This window comes from Armigeres subalbatus, chromosome 1 (genome assembly GCF_024139115.2).
Source record: "Armigeres subalbatus isolate Guangzhou_Male chromosome 1, GZ_Asu_2, whole genome shotgun sequence".
Taxonomy (NCBI): Eukaryota; Metazoa; Arthropoda; class Insecta; order Diptera; family Culicidae; genus Armigeres; species Armigeres subalbatus.
The window spans coordinates 111,465,207-111,485,747 of NC_085139.1; the positions used below are offsets into that span (position 1 = coordinate 111,465,207).

The 20,541-nt window shown below is 37.9% G+C and overlaps 1 protein-coding gene across 1 annotated transcript in view; it reads left to right on the forward strand.

Moving 5' to 3' along the window:
* The first annotated feature begins 419 nt into the window (after window positions 1–419).
* The window catches only part of LOC134204947 (V-type proton ATPase subunit B), a 30,139-nt gene continuing 10,017 nt past the window's right edge, over window positions 420–20,541 (forward strand). The window contains exon 1 of the mRNA XM_062679760.1: window positions 420–818. Coding sequence (XP_062535744.1) covers window positions 728–818 — 91 coding nt within the window. The 5' untranslated portion in view covers window positions 420–727. The remainder of the gene's footprint in view (window positions 819–20,541) is intronic.

Genomic DNA, 20,541 nt, shown 5'->3' on the forward strand with positions numbered 1-20,541 from the left:
CAACAGAACAACATGAAAGTTATTGATTGCAGTATTCAAATTGATTCATGAAAAAATATTACTTAGGTGCTTTTAAAAAGCGAGAATTGGCCTGATGTTGGCCCAAAATTGGGCCATTTTTCGGTTAAAAGTAATTTAGTTTTCAATTTTAACAAAACTTAAAAGCACAGATATGTTTAAAATAAGAATTCTATGGGAAAGTTTTGATTGCGGCAATGTTTGGCGAGTCAATTTCTAGTTTTGCAAATATTTTCATCTGAATATTTTTCGATCATCTCTATTACTCCGAAACGTGCGGCTAGTCACCAAGAGATGTCGTCATGTGCATTCTTACTCGCGACAACACTCCTGACATTTATTTTCCCCGCTTATGACAGCTCTCTCTCAACGCTCACAAAATTTCCACGATCTCGCCCCGCACATTCAATCGCACATCATCGCTTTTGCCTCTGTACGCGTACGAGGAAAATTTTCAGAAGTGCTTAGCCCCCGTGAGTGTTGAAGCGGTCACAAAGTTTTTTCTCGTCCACCCGTCAGGCAGCACTTGTGTGTCGTCGCTCATCCCGAGTCGAGTGTGTCCGGGTTTTTCGGTGTCACGCGGCAGTTCAGCAAGCAGCAATCCGCTCCATCCAAAGGTTGGGAGGAACCGCGGAACGGAACACCACACTAGGCAACAGCAGCAGCAGCAGTTCAAGTTGTTGGAGAAGAGCAGCAGTAGCGGAAAAAGATGTCCGTCAATCGTACCATCTCGGCCCACCAGGCCACCAAGGAACACGTCCTGGCCGTGTCCAGAGATTTCATCTCGCAGCCACGACTGAGTAAGTACCGTTTTCTGGGTCAATTTGGTCAAGTTTCGAACAGCACCCTTGGAAAGTTTGTGCAAAGTTTGCGTAGTGTCATGTGATAACCTTCGGGAAGGATGTTCGAAATCGGGTCTTTTTCGATTGCTAAACAAAAGTAAAGTGCTGATCCACAAATCTTCAAGGAGGAAATCATTGTTCCTTTATCCATGAGATCAGGATTAGAGCATTATCGATTAATAGTTATCCCATGACTGGTTTTCCTGGATAGTATTCTTCTTGCAAGTAGTTCATTTTTCAACCATTCACCCAGGATTCGACTACCCAATAAATTTGCAAAGCTCCTTCCCTGCATTCCTTATAAAACTTGCTTGGAAATAATCGTTTATTACCAAAAATTCCGTCATTTTCCATCAAAAATTATAATGAAAATTCTGTTTTGATGTCACATGACTGTCAAAACACCTGACTCTCTCTCTCGTTCTGTGCGTGTGTTCGATGGGAGTCGCTGTCTCTCGCCTGCACCAACATCAGCGAGAGCGTACGCAGGTTACCGTTAACAGTGTGTGCGTTCGACCAGTGGAAAAGCATACTGCGCTCTCACTCTGGCATTCGATTGTTTTCATTTTCGAGTGGTGCTGTCTTGCTCGCCCATGATTTTTTTTTACAAACGATGCCGTATGACGTTTGGTACGTTTTAAAATAGTAGTAGTAGTAGTGGTAGTGGAAGTTGAGAATCGGATTCGCAATCGGGCTAGCTGATATGAATGGATGAGTGATAATGAATGGTTTCTCTCCGTACCATTCAACTGAATGTTGCACTGAAATTAATGAATGACAAATTCGATGTAGGTGTCATTGCGCTTCAAATTAATTGTTTCATTTAGAATTATTAGGTCAATTTTAGTTCTAAAATCTTAGATCTGATGGAACTCTTTCTTAAAAAAAATATAATTCTCTATAGATTAGATAGGTTTTATCAGTTTTGTTTGCCCGACAGACTTGAAGACGAGCAAGTATCACATGTTCGATTATGTAAAATAAAGTTGGATATCTTTATTATTGCACGTTGGAATCAGGTTTTTCAACGAATGTTTAGTCATCTGATAAGTGTAAAAAAGGCATAACTCACACAATTTGAATGAGGCAATCAAAATCAATTAGACTCCATAATACCTACAAGCGTAGGATTAACAACCCAGAAACTGCGAATATAATTTAAACCCTCTTCCACTGGCGTTTTCCATTTTGAACTTAGCCAGCACCTATTGCTGACCACTGCAACATCTTTCCTCCATAATCTGACCCTGCTAATGATACTCACGTTTCTTTTGAAACCTCTATCATGACTACTATGAGAATTGAAAGTGCAGAATGTTGTTCAGTTTATATACCTGTATTTTGTTAAATAGAATAAAGTTATAATAATAATAATAATTTTTCGGTTATTTTTAGCTCCTGTTGGAAGCCATGCATTAGACTTAAGAATTAGTGTTAAAAAAAAGTCAAAAAGATCTATAATAGTTTTTCATCCATTCTGAAACATGTCGCATACAAAACTCGTTTTGTAAAGACATCAACGATAGACCTGTGCGCCGCCGCGCCACGCCGCCGCCACCGGTGGTTTTACTCGCGCCGCCGCCGCCGACGACGATTTTGGGTCGGCGCGCCGCTGATCATAATTTGCACACGCCGGTGACTAATCGCAATAAAAAAAATCAATTAACTTAAGTCGAGTCGATGCAAGCACGAGATTCAGTGTCTCGGCCTAATAATTGAGATCTAAATACGTATCTGTGAAGAAATACAGCGTGGTATAGTTAATTGGAATAGTACTGAACAAGTCTTATGGAAGTTCATAAATGTCGTTAAGGTGGATCTCGTTATAATTCAATTTCACATCTACCTCAAGCGATGGTGTCTCTAATTCGGTGTAGTGACATACATTGTCTTGGTTAATTAATAGGTTGGTTGATTAGTTTGAGAGTTTGAATGAGGCTTTATCTAGTATAATAATACATAAATTGTTAAACTGATCTTTGGAATGCGTTAAGCCAAGGCCTCATTTAGTCGGGCACTTAAACTTGTAGGTGACTCGCAAAATGGGTTTGTTGTGGAGCCTGGATACATGCCCAAAGCGTCCCCATTCTTGAAGGATCTGGCATTGGTGCAGGAAAATTATTGCAGTTAAGAAATTTAAGTTGCACATTAGTTATTTTTACATTTTTTTTATTTATTTGAATCAACTTATTTAATCAGTTTTCTTTGTTTTAAGATTTGCGCTATTGGGATAGTTGGCTTATAAGGCAAACTGATTTAGCTAAATAATTAAATCCCAACTGTTAATGCTTTACCGATTTTTTTGTTGCGATTCCCGAGTAAGTAATTCATATTTCGAAATCAATTTCTGAACATAACTGACAAAACCACTTGCTGAGCATCAGCAAAGCAAATTTTTGCTGAACAAATATTACGAGCATCTGTTAAAAACGCTACTCAGACGTAACCCAGAACTGGGGTGTTGTCGCCTCGCTGAATAGTATTTAATCAAATTATTTAGTTAAAACGTCAGGTATTTTCAAACATAACGAAAATTTAATTTAATTTTATTGTCTTGAAATTATTTATTATATATTCCTCCGAAAAGTTCCTTTTAAAAAGCCTTAGAAGATTATTTTAGGAATTCTTCCTATTTTTTGGGTATTCCTTCGGAGATTCCTCACAAAATTTCTCAATAATTTTCATTACGGATTTCTTCAGAAAATCCTTTACGAATTTCTGTTGAAGATCGTAGTAATCAAGTGCTACCCTATCAATGCTAAGAAACTACCCTAGTAACCCGATTGTTTGGATGGATCAACAAAAGAGAAAAAATTGTGTACCCAGACAAACTAACTATTCATTCTTGTTTTAACCTCCGTCCATTACACACGTAATATATTTGTTCCCTAATTCAAACCACTGTGTTTAACTTTATATCAAGAGGTTATGGGCGACACACGTAGAGAATCGGTAAACGGGATCCCGCAGTTCGCCGGTACCGGATTCGAGAATTGGAAGTTTAGAGTCGAGAAACTGCTGAAGTCGGCCGGACTACTGGACGCAGTCAAAAAGGACGCGCCAAACGTTGATGCTGAATTGGCAAAGTTTCAAGAAATGGACGGAAAAGCAACGAACGTGATAATTTCATTTATTCACGACGATCTACTGGACTTGATTAGGGAGAAAGAAACTGCGAAGGAAATTTGGATCACGCTCGATGGTATCTACGCAAAGAAGTCAGTTTCATCACAAACTCTCATACGAAAACAACTCGCAAAGCTCAAGATGGCAGAAGACGCATCAATCAAGGACCATCTGAAGACTTTCGACGAGCTGATTCGAAAACTCAAGTCAGCTGGAGCAAATGTTCAAGAAAATGATTTGGTTTCGCAGCTGTTTGTTACCCTTCCGGAATCCTACGATCCGTTAGTTACGGCGTTAGAAAATCTGGATGAAGATAAACTGACTCTGGATGCTGTAAGAGAACGACTGTTAGCGGAAGAAATGAAGAAATCTGATCGGATGACCGATGTGCACAAGGAAAAGCCGTCAGCGTTTGTTGGAAGTAAATCGAAGTCATGGAACGATAAGCAACAGTACGAGCCACGGAAATTCTTAGGAAAGTGTAATCGGTGCCACAAGAAAGGACACAAGGCGAAGGATTGCAGAACCAAACTCAATGCGGTGGCGAATGTAGCCAGCGGTGGTAAATCTGTAGCGTTCATGGGTGGTACGGCAACTGATAGCAGCGATCGAAGGAAAGTGACGTTCAAGCTGGACTCTGGTGCTAGCGATCATCTAGTGAATCACAAAGGCTGTTTTGTCTCCCTGGAAAAGATGAAGCAACCAACAATCATCAGTGTGGCAAAGGACGACCAATCGCTTACTGCTTGGCATAAAGGCAAAATCGTAGGTACCAACCATCAAGGTGTCACATGTATCATTGACAACGTCCTATATGCCCCAAATTTACGAGCAAATCTACTATCTGTAAAAAAGCTGACCAAGGCGGGCGTGAGAGTAACGTTCGGAGCAAAGACGGCTGAAATGTACCATGACGGTGAAATGATTGGAGTATGCCCAATGCGAGGAGATTTTTATGAGTTGGATGTTTACTTACCGCATGCAGTTGCAAATCTTTGCAAAGCTGAAGAAAACACATTTTTGTGGCATCGACGGTTAGGCCACCTTGGAATGCAGAACCTTGCTAAACTATCAAAGATTGCGACTGGTATGATCATGAAGCCTGGAAACCTAGAATTTTGCGACACCTGTGTTCTCGGAAGACACTGTAGGGATCCATTTAACGGCACACGAGTGAGATCTTCAAGACCGCTTGAGCGTGTGCATTCGGATGTATGTGGGCCGATTTCGCCAATGGCTTGGGACGGTTCAAGATATTTTGTGTCTTTCGTTGACGATTATACGCACTTTGCTGTGATCTTCACAATGAAGCGGAAGTCCGAAGTGTTCGATAAATTTCGAATTTACGAAGCAATGGTAACAGCTGAGTCAGGGAGCAGAATTTCGAAGTTAACAACTGATCAAGGTAGAGAATACTACTCCAAGGTGCAAGCTCAATTTTACGCAGAAAAAGGTATCCAGATAGAAACTACAGTGGCGTACACACCTCAACAAAATGGGGTTTCAGAGAGGTTCAACCGAACGTTAGTTGAAAAAATACGTATGATGCTGTTAGAATCAAAAATGCCAAGCCGCATGTGGAATGAAGCAGCTTTAGCAGGAGTCTATTTGATGAATCGTAGTCCGACTAATGCTGTTCCTGAATGCAAAACCCCGATAGAAATGTGGAAGAAAGTGAAGCCGGACTTAACGAAGTTACGAGTTTTTGGCTGTAAAGCGTACGTGTGGATTCCAAGTCAACAGCGAAAGAAACTTGAACCGAAGAGTCAACTATCGGTTATGGTTGGCTACGCTCCTAATGGCTACAGGCTGTGGAACATGAAAACTCAACAATTGTTTCTAGCACGAGATGTCAAATTCGATGAAAACAATTTTCCGTTTATGGTCGAAACGAAAGAAGAACATGAAGCCCCGTTGGTTGTGTCTTATTCGGATTTGCTGGACGAAACGATTACTGCTAATAATTCGGTTCTTCGTGATACAGTAACACTTGAGCAAGAGGGGGAAAATCCACTTGAAGACATTCATTATCAAGATTGCTTGAATAACAGTCAGTTAAGTGAAGACATTCCTCAAGTTAATCCAGCCGCGCTCCCTTTGCAACAAGATCCTGGTCAGAACCTTGATATGGTGACCTCGAGGCATAGCGAACGGGAGCGCAAGCCACCTGGTAAGTTTCGAGATTTTTTCACTGGAGGACTTTTCACTGCCTATACAAACCCAACAGAACAACAACCAAAGAATACGCGGGATGTTCCTCTAACTTTCGATGAGATTTCTGGTCGAGCTGATGAAGAAAGTTGGACGAAAGCAATCGAAGAAGAACTGAGCTCTTTACATTCGAATGGCGTGTGGCAGTTAGTGAAACGTCCAGATAGTATCAGACTGCTGCAATCAAAATGGGTATTTCGGATAAAAGAAGATGAGTATGGTAACCCAATCCGTCACAAAGCTCGTCTAGTAGTAAAAGGTTTTCAGCAAAAAGCTGGCGTCGACTATGGGGAAACATACGCTCCAGTAGCAAAGCTGAGTACGATAAGGACAGTACTGACAGTAGCAGTTCAAAAGAAGTTCCATATCCACCAACTCGACGTCAAGACTGCTTTTCTGTATGGCGATTTGAAGGAAGAAGTATATATGGCTGTTCCAAAAGGTGTTCAAGCACTGAAGGACGTTGTATGCAAACTAAAAAATCGTTATATGGACTCAAGCAAAGCCCAAGATGTTGGAATGAAAAGTTGAATGATTTACTGGTAAATAACAAATTCGTCCGCTCCAAGCATGATTATTGTTTGTACACCAGAGTAACCCGTGATGGAATGCTGTACGTGATAGTCTACGTAGACGATCTGCTCGTGATGGGAGACAGGATAGAAATGATAGACCAATTGAAGCAACTATTGTCAACGAAATTTGAGATGTCCGACTGCGGCAAAATACGACATTTTCTTGGAATGCGAATTTGCTACGACCAAGCCGTTGGAACTATGATACTCACAATGGAAACTGCAATTGAAAAACTTTTGAAAACCTACGGAATGGAAACTTGTAATCCAGTGAAGATACCCATGGAAAAAGGCTTAGTTACGGGAGAAATTAAAAAAGAAACTCAAGAACCATATCGTGAACTGTTAGGCAGTATGATGTACCTCATGCTATGCGTAAGGCCTGACATTTGTTATGCTGTTGGACACATGGGTAGATATCAACAACATCCATATGACACTCACTGGCAAAGCTTGAAGAAAATTGTTCGGTATCTTAATGGAACCAAGACAATGAAACTGAAAATAAACCGATCGCAAGAACTCAACTCTCCAGTATTGATTGGCTATGCAGACGCTGATTGGGGTTCTGATACGACTGATCGGAAATCTGTTAGTGGATATCTGTTCAAGGTATACGGAAATACAGTCTCTTGGGCAAGTCGAAAACAGCAAACTGTGGCAATGTCATCCAGTGAAGCGGAATACGTAGCTCTTAGCACCGCGGCGTCTGAAGGAATTTGGTTGAAAGGATTACTGGAAGATTTAGGAGAAATGCACACTAATGAACCTTTCCTGATTTATGAAGATAACCACGGATGCATTGCTATGGCCAAAAACACAGAGTGCAAACGTGCAAAACATATTGATATAAGGCACCATTTTCTGCGGGACCACGTGTTAGCCGGAACATTCAACGTTGAACCTATTGGAACAAGAGAACAGCTGGCTGACATCTTTACAAAACCCTTAGAAGCAAGTCGATTCCGTGAACTGAGGTCGCTTATAGGATTAGCCGATTAAGAGGGGGTGTTGAAGATCGTAGTAATCAAGTGCTACCCTATCAATGCTAAGAAACTACCCTAGTAACCCGATTGTTTGGATGGATCAACAAAAGAGAAAAAATTGTGTACCCAGACAAACTAACTATTCATTCTTGTTTTAACCTCCGTCCGTTACACACGTAATATATTTGTTCCCTAATTCAAACCACTGTGCTTAACTTTATATCAAGAATTTCTTTCGGAAATTGCAAGGAATGCTTACGGATTTTTTTCCACAAATTCCTACAATCTCCTTCGGAGACTCCTTGAGGAATTCCTTTGGATGTTTCCTTAGCAATTCCTGTGAAAATTCCTTAAGGAATTCCTTAAAATATTCCATTCGTTCTTTTAAGAATTTCTTCGAAAATTTTTCCTTTTGAAATTGTTTCGGCATTTATTTCATGAATCGCTGGAAGAAGTTTTTCTAGGTATTCATAAGGAACTAATTCAAATTTTGCCTAAGGAATTTCTTCAGAACTTCTTCCAGCAACTCCTTTAAAAAAATCTTCGGGAATTCTTCCGGTACTTCCTGAAGAAATTTGTATTGGGTTTAGTGCAGCAATTTCCAAATAAACTTTTGAAGGGATTCCCAAAACAGAACCTGAATGGATTTTCGAAAATAATTCCTAAAGGAACTTCTAAAAGATTTTTTGAAGGTAAAATACTTCCCTAAAGAATTCCTAAAGGAATTTCCAGAGGAATCGATAAAGGTTTTTTTAAAGGATTTTATGATGGAATTTCCGAAGGAATTCTCAAAGGAAATTACGGAGAAAATCCTAATAGAATTTCAGAGAAAATGCCTACTGGTTTTTCTGATGTAATTCCTAGGTTTCTCCTTTGGAATTTTTCTCAGTAATTTATTCGCAATTTCATCCAGAGATTCCTTTGAAGATTCGTCCAGGAATTCCTAAGGAAATTGTCTCAAAAAGTTCTACAAAAACTCCTCCGTAAACGAATTCCAGAAAGTTTTTCGGAAATTCTTTCGGATATTTCTTAAAATTTACTTCGGGATTCCGTCAGAATTTCCTCCACGTATTCCTTTGTTTAAGAAAACCTTAGGAAATTCGTTAAGGTTCGTTCTTTTAGAAATTCCATTGAAAATTTCTTAGGAAATTGCTTCATAAAATCCTTTTGGATATACCCTCCGAAAATTATTCGCAAATTCCTTTTGAAATATCGACGGAAAATATTTTAGAATTCCTCCAAAATTCCTCCAGGAATTCATTTACAGATTCCTTCGGAAATATGTTTAGTCATTGAAAGTTTGCTTAGGAATTTCTTCGGAAATTAATATGGAGGATTATGTTAGGAATTCCTTCGGATTTTTTTAGAATAAAAAACGTTGGAAATTTTATAGAAATTCTTCTAGGGGTTCCTTAGCAAGTTCCTTGACAACTTTTCCTGAAATTCCCATAGGAATACTTTCAGAACTACCTTAAACAATTCATTGGGAATTTCTACGGGTAATCCTTTGAAAATTCTTTGGTAACTTTAGAAAGAAGTTCTTGGACATTTCCCTCAATAATTCCGTCACAACATTCTCCATTTCTTTTGCATTTTTTCGGGAATCACTTCAGAAATTAATTCAAAGAAATTTCTTCGGAAATTGCTTTTGGGAACCATTCGGAAATTCTTCTAAAAATTCCCTAGAACATTTTTTCGAAATTTACTGAAAAGATTCTTTCTGATTTTTCTGCGGGAATTCCTTCGGTTCCCTAATGTAAACTATTTTTGAAATCGGTGCTTCCGGGCAAAATTATAAAAAACCTATACATATAATAAGCAAGGCCTGCGTGCCCAAACCTTTGTTCCTTATTACGAATAAACGAGTCTACATTAAGCAAGGTTTTGTATTTTCTTGGTGTGATTTGTGGGAAATGAGTCGTGGGATCAATAGTGAATCTTACACTAAGTTCTTTCGAAAATTCCTTCAAAAATTTTGCAAGAAATGTCTTTTTAAACTCTACGCTATTCTCTCGGAGAGTGCTTTCTGAACCCCTTCGAAGATTTTTTCCAGCAATTACTTCGGAAATTGTTTTAGGAATTCTTTTGGAAACTATTTATACTCTTTCGGAAACTAATTTTCGAATGAAATCCTGAAATAATATTCTACCAGCGGTTCTCAACCTTTTTCTTGAGACTTTTGCATTAATTGAGGTACCCCCTCTTGAAAGTAGGCTTCCAAGCCTCTTGAAAGAATAATTCCGAGCCTTTTGAAGTGAGGCTTCCAAGCCTACAAAAAGAAGCTTCTTAATCTCTTGAAAGCCTCTTGTAGACACGCTTTCTAGCCGCCTCAAAAGATGATTCTTTTGCATCTTGAAAGGACGCTTCTGAGCCTCTTAAAAGTATGCTTCCAAGCCTCTTGAAAGAAGAATTATGAGCTTCTTGAAGGTAGGCTTTCGAGCATCTTAAAAAGACTTAAAAAGAGCCTTCCGAGATTTTTGAAAGAAGACTTGTGACCTTCTTAAAAGGAGTCTTCTTTTGCATCTTAAAAGGACGCTTCTGAGCCTCTTAAAAGTATGCTTCCAAGCTTCTTGAAAGAAGAATTCCGATCCTCTTGAAGGGAGGCTTCCGATTCACTTAAAAATAGGCTTTCGAGCCTCTTAAAAAGAGCCTTCTGAGCTTTTTGAAAGAAGGCTTCTAGCCCTCTCAAAAGGAGGCTTCCGAGCCTCTTGAAAGAAGCTTCTGAAAGTATGCTTCTGAACGCGCTCTAACACTTTCGATACTTACCACGGTACAGAAGCCATAAGGATTGCTGACGTTGATCATCTTTCTCTTGCACTCGCACGGAGGGGATATGATTTGTTTTCATCGGGAAACGCTTCCGAAGCGATTCAAATTTTGAAATCAAATTTTTATTGCGTAACATTTCTAGACCTGCAATATGAAAATATATACATGAGAATCGGTATAACATTTTTATTTATTTAACTAACGAAGCTATTGTAATTTTATTGTTTTCAATTGTTATTTCATCAATATAATAAGTCCATGAAATATTCCAAAATTATATTAATTCAATAACATTAGACGGACCTCCAGATCATCCAAACCGAATACTTTTAAAATTTGTTTAGTTTTTGGATGAGCAATACTAAACATAAGCGAACAATAAAAATATAATAGAATATATCGGAAACATTTAAATATATTGCTATTTTAATGTACGTACAACAAAGATCTTTTACAACCGTGAACATTTTACAATAAGCATACAATAGTTTGTAATGTTTGCCACACAGTCTATTGTATTTCAATGGGTTATGTCATACAAGTTACTGTAAATTTTTATCCGGGTCAGCAACCCTTCATACGCTGTTCTGGTTTAGGAGGGCAGGGTTCAATTGGCTTTGATTTACTGATCGCAATGCATATTATGTACAAGACAAAGTTTTGAAATAAAATATACACAATTATTAAAACTTTTTCAATAAGCTCCGATTGGAATTGAAATACGTCCGCCATTATGCATTTTTGCCCGAGGTACCCCCTAGGGCCAGTGAAGGTACCCCCAGGAGTACATATACCCCAGGTTGAGAACCGCTGTTCTACGGTTTTACCTGTGGTTTTACTAAAGGAATTTTCCAACGATAACCTGAATGGTTTTTGAAAAAAAATGCCTTTATGGAGTTTTCGCAGAATTTCTTATAGGATTTTACAAAGGAATTTCTAATGAAACTTAGAAAAAAATTGTAGTTTCCTCCGGAAATCCCTTCAGGAACTCCACGAAGAACTTTTTTGGCATATTTTACCAACTTTTAAGAAAAATATTCAATTTGGTTGGTCATCGTGCCCAAGTCTTATTCAGTCAGAGCTCATTTTAGTTATGTTGATCATCTATTGAGATTTGTGCATACAAAAACGCGAGGTGGGGAGTAAACTGTCCATTGTGGTTGTCACTCCATCGTGAATGCCCTTCCAGGTTCTAAGGGTCACAGCAGATGAACGAAGTAGCACTGCAAATTCTCTAAATATACTAGATACGCAGCCGCTCAAACATTGCCCAATTGTATATGTAACTCAAAGAATAGTAGTTAGAATTTTTCTGAAATTTAGATATATTGAGAAGTAAATCGACTGGAGTTTATCAAAATCCTGAATTGGGAAAACTTTTGGAAAAAATATTAACAAATTAGTCCTATGACACCGAAGTCTAATTCTCAATACTGCTCAAGAGATACGAAATGTGAAGCAGGATTCGTTGTTAAATTTTGATTAATCAAAATCAGAGAATGATAAAATAATTTTAATTTTAATAACATTTTGAGATCAGGTACTTATTAGAAACACAGAAACAAACAAACATAGAATATTTCAATTTTAATCCACTGAAGTCGATTTTTATACGGGCGATTCGTACGGTGTGAATCAAAACCACGTGAATTCAGAAATCCGCGTTAAAATTGACTTCGGACGCTTCCATTCGTATGGGAAATTTCCTGAAATATTTCATCGAAATGTTTCGTCAAGCTGGATCGGAAGGACTAATAGTTTTAGCTTGTTTTAGTATAGTAACATTATAATAAGACAGGTTAAAACAATATGATGAAATGATCAAAAGACAGTCTGAGCTGTCAGTGAGAATTGTTTTCAATTTTGCTTCCCGGTACTAAGTAATCAGGTGTCCGAAGTTTGAATCTTTGTGTCCGAAATATGAATTCAACCCCGCCGGTGTCCGAGGTTTGAATCGAACACAAGCCGAACATTTTCATAAAATGCAAACATTCTTCGCAATATCTTGCGTATATTAAATACATAATTCAAAGATAAGTTCTATACTTAGTGATTGCAATGGTGATTTGAACGTTGTGAATTGAAATGTGAGTAAACAGGATGATTGTATATCAGAAAGTGCTTAATACTTGTGACACATATATGATACCAATATCACTGTACAGCATAAAATCATATGTCTGTCACCCAGAATCACGCTGGTATCACGATAGCACGATGATTTCCGTACCCTGCCCTGCGACCGTTGTATTGTATGAAACAGAACATAATTTGTTGTTTTGAAATGTCAAATACGCCGTTTGACATCTATATACATAAAAATGAATTTCTGTCTGTCTGTGCCTTATAGACTCGGAAACTACTGAACCGATCGACGTGAAAATTTGTATGTGGAGGTTTTTGGGGCCGGGGAAGGTTCTTAAGATGGTTCGAGACCCCTCCCCGCTTTGGAAAGGGGGGCTCCCATACGAATGAAACACCAATTTCTTCATAACTCGAGATCTAATCAGAAAATAAATCAATTTTAGGCGAAACGAAGTTCGTCGGGTCTGCTAGTATGAAATAAAAACAAACATTTGCAAGCTGACTGAGTAAAATTCGTTTTTCTGCAATTCCGGATGATATTTTTCACAACGTTGGTAAAATAATTACTCATAAGCCCATTATTTGCTACAATTACGCTCTGAAGATGTCTTCCTATTGATTTTGCCAGTTCTTGGGTTGTTTCCGGGAAAGATCTATCGTCACTTTTGCATGCATGCATATCATGATATACAATGGTTTGAGTTCTGTATCGTGTGATTTCGAACATTTTGTGCAAGGATCCCATGGATTTTAATTGAAATGAGGTCTGGGGATTGGGAAGAATGCGGGCTCTTTGATTTGCCATTAGTCCGCATCTACTTTTTTAGATGGGAAGAATGTTTTGTACCGTTGTTTTGGACAAATTCAAAATTGGATCTGTAGTGTTTGGAGAGGGAGGGAGGAGAGGAGGATCTCGTGGAGATAAAAGTGGGGTGCAGAAATAAACGGTAGTCAGTGCGAAGTAAATAAGTGTTTGAAAAACCCAGAGTTCCGTGTCCGAATAAACCTGTTACAGGATTTATGACCCAATTGAACGGTGCTGGCTTTATCTTTCAAAATGTCCAAATGAATTAAACGATCAGTGCGGTTTGCACTGAAATCACCCCAAACCATAGAATAGAGTGATTAACGTCCGCAGAAATAATTGCCCTGCGGAATATTTGCAAGAACTCGCATATTTCTGCTAAAATACCTATACGAAGAATTGGAAAACTATGACGTTTTCGTATCGATGAATGAACTGCTGACGCGAATTCACAAATATTGTGTAATACTCATCAAAATTATAGTAACAGTATATGATTTCTATACATTTTTCAAAACAAGCTGTCAAATAAATACAACGGTGGGAAGAAAAGATATGTGTCATTATGTCACTGTACGCGTACAGCGTGATACGAAAATCATTGTGCAGAAATCATATGTCTGTCGATAGTATAAGCGTCCGAAGTTTGAGTTTGCACGGTATCTAAACAGCTTAGCTTAGCCTGACTGTACTTGTCAATGGTCAGAATTGGTGTAATTTTCGCTACGATCCAACTGAATAAAGGTTGGGATTTACCACCTATTCTGAATGTACACGTTTCAGCAGCACTCAAATATAGGTCAATAACGGCGCCAGTCAATTGGGAAGAAGAGGAATGTAGTTATTTTTCTTACTAGGGACCGAAAAAACATCTGCATCCCCGCAATACTACGGGAAGGCAATTATGTACTACAGTAGATAAGCAGAAGTGTACATCGAGGATTCACTTAAAAAAGTGATGTACTTAGTCTATGCCACATTATTGGATTTAGTCTTTGTCTGACCTCCTGTTTATAACTAGACTGTCGAGCTCTTCTCCAAAAATTGGACAATTGCAGAAATAGGGTAAATCACTACTTGGGCCTATGGACCCGGTTCCCGGCTCACTGCACAGAAAACTAATGATTTAAACTGTTTGGAAGTCGTAGGTTTATGGTTGATAATTTTTAAAAAGTCTCCCATTTATTTTTCACAATACTCAATGTTTTTCTATCACTTGTTTTACTCCTAATTGATTCAATTGTAGAAAGTAAAAATGTAGAATTCAAAATTTCACTCTCCGATGCCACACCACTGAGCCGGAGTGATTCTTTCCACTTTTACAAAACGGTATTATCGAATAAACACCTACCTGAAAATCGTCACAGTGCTCGATACAACCATTGCATGAAGCTGCTAATCACCACACCATAATTCTAAACACCCGCACTTCAATTATTCTTATTTGTTCGTTTCACTAGAACTTATTTAAACATACTAGAATACATTTTAAAATGTATTCACAAACCGAACAAAAATTCACCTCGGCCCAAGAACTTCTAGCCGCACCGTGCTGCCAAAAGGCCAGGATTATAAAAATGATCCTTCATCGTTAGGGGAACTGGGGGTAGGACGCCCACGTTAAGGAAAATGCCATTTTTATCAATGAAAACCACCATTTCAGCCAGTTTTCATCAGCGCATACTAAAGAACAGCATATCTGCGACTGACTACCGATGACAGATATCTAATTGTACATTTTATTGCACAGAAATTTGATTTTAAAAGCACCGAAAATATTGATTTTGAAACCATGCGGGGTGAGATGCGCCAGTGGATGGGTTAAAACGCGCATGTGTTTATCGTACTGATTTTCATTTTAACTGCCTACATTAAGGCAATTAACCGAATGTTTCAGCTGTTTCGGTCATACAGAAATGAGCATGGGCGTACTGCACCGACCTCAGAAGTTTGAAGGCCCATCAAATCGTTTTAAGACCAATTTTGACGACGATTTCGTGTGGAACATAAAGAACACGAGTAAGCAGCATGGCTCATGGCTCAATTTTCAATTTACCAATGAATAACAGCGATAGAAAGACTAAATTTCACCGAGCTAGAATTGCATCAAAACACGCAAAAATCATTTTTTCGAGTTTTTCATGTGTAACTAGAGAAAAATCATGAAATATATGTATCCAATGGCAATTTTTTCATTGATTCATCGTATAGACTATTTAAAATAATCACAATGGGGATATTTAACCTTATTCAGGGGTGGCGCGTTTTAACCCCTATGGGCGTGTTACCCCCACTTCCCCTAATAGGAAAACTGTCTAATATGTTGACGTTATCATGTTATTTATAGTTCTCTCGATTTTAAAAGGTGAAATAAATATTGTTTTAAAGTATTTGGAAGAAATTTGGATGAGTTTATATATCTTCTCAACCAAATAAAAATGATTATGAATAATACCATCTGGCATCTTGTTGTCGTGGAACGTGCATATTTTTGTTTACATCGCATTTTCTACCGTCCCGAGAGAGAATGAGAGTAAAATGTTGAGAGATTGAGTGAAATTTTGCTTAGGCCGGGAACTGGTTTTTTGTATGCCGGATTGGGAAACGCTATGACTGAAATGAGTGCTGCACCTCGTTCATTTAAATCAAATAAAAGCTTCTTTGAACGATATTTAGCACGAATAGCTATTTTTTAAGCAGAAGTGAACCCCAATGCAGTATTATATAGCCTACAAATTTCAGAAAAAGTTGCTTCCTGTCATAAATATCAATTAAATAATGCAGTCGTACGCATGTTAGGCCGGGAATGGGGTAAGAAACCCTATGCAAAAATGAAGTAGTTTATGATAATTGTAGCACATCCGGATGTGTGGTATCAAGCCTATGGTAAAAATAACTCTGAAAGCTTCTTAGAGTTTATTGAAATCTGTAGGAATCACAAATATAGCTACGTTTGCATGAAATCTTAGAAATTAAAAAGAAAGAAGTCTAAAATACGAAGTAACAATATTCTTGGGATTTTTAAAAACCCATGAATCATATAGTACTGTACTGTACTACTAATAGTACTGAACACCCTGAAAGATTCTTGGACGATCATAAGCTTTACTGGTAGATCGTAGCGATGCGATGTTTCTAAAGATTTCTGAAGGTTCGAATTCCTAGAAGTTTGTTTGTGATCATTGCTCTAACTATTAAATATTTTATTAAATTTACAGAAAACCATAATCAATTCTGGAAATTCGTGAAGATGTTAGAAGACATATATCTTGGAAATGTTCTAAAAACTCTGGAAATGCAATGATTGTCTTAATAGTCACAGTGAGTTTCATAACTTATTTGAGGATGTCCGAAAAATCTCTTGAAATCCGAGAGGATCCCCGGAAAGTCCCTGAAACTCTCTATTTTGATAATAGGGTAAGACATCCAGGAATCGCCCTTACCCCAGTACCAATTTGAAAAACCTTCATTTCTCGAAAACTGGTTGTGAGAAACAGTTGCAGTTCTCATTACTAGCAGCTGATTTTGCTATACAATTATGCTCGGGCAACATATACATACTTTTTCTTAGGCTGCATCTCATTTCCCGAATTTAACTAAAATTAAATTTAAAGATGATAGTTGAATAATTTCCGAATGACGCTGCACACAATTAGATTGTTTTTGGCAGACATTGCATTGTTTTTGACAGATTTCTTATCGGTCTTATAGTGTCTTTGGTGTTTTGGTCTGAAGTCATATAAGAATTTCATTTCATTCATTTTCGATTAATATAATTTGGAAACATTTTTTTTTATTTCTCGTAAACTCTATTTGAAAAAAAAATTATGTTAGTAATTCCTTCGAGAATATCTTCTGGAAACCCATCCGGAAATTCACCCGAAATTATTTCAAGAGTTCATCCGAAAGCTTCTAGAGTGATTCAAACAAAGAATTTCTCCAGAAATTTCTTCAACAACTGGGAATTCGCCAGGAAATCTATTGGGAAATGAATCAGAAATTTCATTGAAAACTCCCACATGAATTCATCCTATGATTTCTATAAGGATTTCAACCAAAAATTCCTTTGAGAATAGCTTCAGGAACTTCTTCAAAAAATCCTTCAGGACTTGTTTCATGGTACCTTTTAAGAACTCCTTCGAATATTCCCACGATAATTCCATCGTTTATTCCGTCTGGAAAAATATACCAAAGCAGTGCCTGGAAGACTTTTTTCCAGTATAACTTAAGAAATTCCTGGGGGAATTTAACTATTTTACTATGGCTTACAGTGGTCACTCGGACCCGGAATTTGGTTCACACACTCACTTAATTTCTTCTGACTGGGGTATCCTTAGATCTGGCTTGAAGGACCAATGATGACGCCCACAGGGGTTCTTCGCTGGACCGAAGTTTGTTTCTTCGCCGTGATGAAATGGCAATCAGCGGAATCACTGAGTTATAAACCGTAGAATACTGTATACGGTTCTATCTTTGTTTTGCCTTTCTCGTATACAAAGTATACGTAAAGGCTATATGTTCGCTCCAAAAACGAACTTTTTATATGAGTCCCGGAGACCCATAGTGTTATATACTGATCGACTCAGCTCGACGAATTGAGGTGATGTCTGTGTGTGCGTGTGTGCGTGTGTGTGTATGTGTGTGCGCAAAATAATCTCACTCATTTTTCAGGCACTTCTCCTTGACCGATGTGCTCGCAACAAAATGCCTTCGACGCTGAATCTTGTCCCATTGTATCGTATTGAAAATTGGGCTTCGGAATGATGGCCAAAATATATTTGTTTATAAGAAAAATTCTCACTCACGTTTTAGGCGCTTACTTTTAGCTGATTTACTCGCAACAGGTTTCATTCGACGTAGAATCTTGTCCAATTGTTTCGTATTGAAAATTGGACAGATCAGACTATGGGTTTCGAATGTATGGCCAAATTTCATTTTTTTACATGAGAAACACATACAAAATTCTAACTCATTTTTCAGGCACTTATCTTTAACGGATTTGCTCGCAACAAGTTGCATTCGACGCGGAACCTTGTCCCATTGTTTCGTATTGAAAATCGGACTATGGGATTCGGAGCTATGGCCAAAATACATTTTTCTCTACATGAAAAAATTTCACTCAATTTTAGGCACTTACCCTTAGCCGATTTGCTTGCAACAAGTTGCATTCGATGCAGAATCCGGTCCCATTGTTTCCTGTTGAAAATTGTCCGGTCCGGACTATGGGCTTAGAAGTTATGGCCAAAACACTTTTTTTTCACCAAAAGTGCGTAGAAATTACTCACTCGAAAAAAACGAGAAAGGCACCATCACCGCTAGGTTGATTAATCTGGGGTTTTTTACTTAAGTACAAGTATTATAGCACAAATCACGAGCTATTTTGGTCGACAATAATCGGTTCTGCTTTCCCACTTAATTACCAAACTCGCGGACAAGCACTTTCGGACTCTTCGGATTTCGAGTTTCGTGTTTGGGTTTCGTGCACGGACAGACTTTATTATCTTGCTTTGACGACAGGTTGGTCTGAACTAACTCCCGTCACAATACGATTGACGATGCGATCGTATAGGATTCTAAAAAAATGGGAATATTTTTTATCTCCCTTCTCTCGCAGTCTATATGGAAGTCATGGAAATAGCTCCTTTGGAATCTCTTGACTCCACAGAAATTTTTAAATGGTATTTCGGAGGACTTGCTTAAGGTAATCCTGAAAAAATCTCGCAGGAATTTCTGGAAGATTTATCTATGAAACTTCCGGACGGAACTTCCGAAAAAATTCCTGAAGAAAAATTCCAAAAATTCCCTAGCCAAGGTCACGGGGGTTGACGGTACTGAAGATAATATTCATCTGTGCATCATATCACATTTGGAGCACTTCAGTGCGCCTCTAACGATTCACAGTGGATCGGCTGCTTTGCAGACTGAGCCCCTGATCGTATGTCCCGGCATACTTATCAGGTATAGCTCTTTACATGGAGGATCCGCTAGGGCTCATTAGCACTCTCCAAGGGGTCGGGAAATTAATCAATTTCTCGTCAACTGGAAGTAGCGAAGTAGCGAAGGTATGATAGGATAGGTTGTAATATAGATTGAAATTGAGAAGTCTACTTTGTATTTTAGAGACATTCAATTTTCAGAATGTTTTCAATTGGGAGTGGAGAACTATTTAGACTTATCAGGATTTACATCAGGTTGAAAAATTCAAAATAGTAATGTCATAGCAAACCAGAAATCAGCCAAGAAAAACGTAGGATTAAAAAAATAGATTGATCACAAAATGAAATAATAATATTGAACATTTTAGATTCAGTAATTAAACAGAATTTTATTTTTTAATTTTTGTTTCAGAAATGGTTTAGAGCAGCCAAGGTAGAAGTTTACTGTACTATTGGATAGAAAAATATTAAATTGAAAATCTGAGATAGAAGAGAGACAGAAGAAGGTTGAGGTTGGTTGAGGTTGAAAATCTGAGATAGAAGAGAGACAGAAGAAGGTGAGGTTGGAGGTCAGGTTGAGATTATAAAAGAGAAAAAGAGATTGATAAAAGGAGAAATCAGATATTGATAGATAGAAGAAGGACATAGGATTTGTAAGGCAATACTCAACAATTCTTTTGTAGTTTTATACATACTGTATCTAACAATGACTAAAACACTAATAAGACAAAGTTATAAAAGACCTTTATGTTGAAACATAACAGACAGACAACCGACAACAACACAATGACAATAACAGATCTAAAGACAAGAAGTGTTTTACATTAATTATACAACTCACAATAATAGAAATGACTATCCAACGAGTACATATTTTTAATGATGTTATTCATATAAATCAATGCTTCATAATCGTAAAATTCATTCATTTAGCAAGGAAATAGACGCAATGAAGCATTACCATACCATTGATAACTGAATCTTGGACCAGACTTTAAAGACTTGAATTTTGAAGAGCGGAATTGAACATGACCATTTGACTACTGAAATTTATGATATCAGACAGTACTGTAAAGGATATGACGCCATAATCTTGATCAACCGCCAAAATAATGGAAGCTCTCAGATTAATATGTCGATTTATTGCAATAGTACTTAAATTAATTTATTGTATATTTACGATACCAT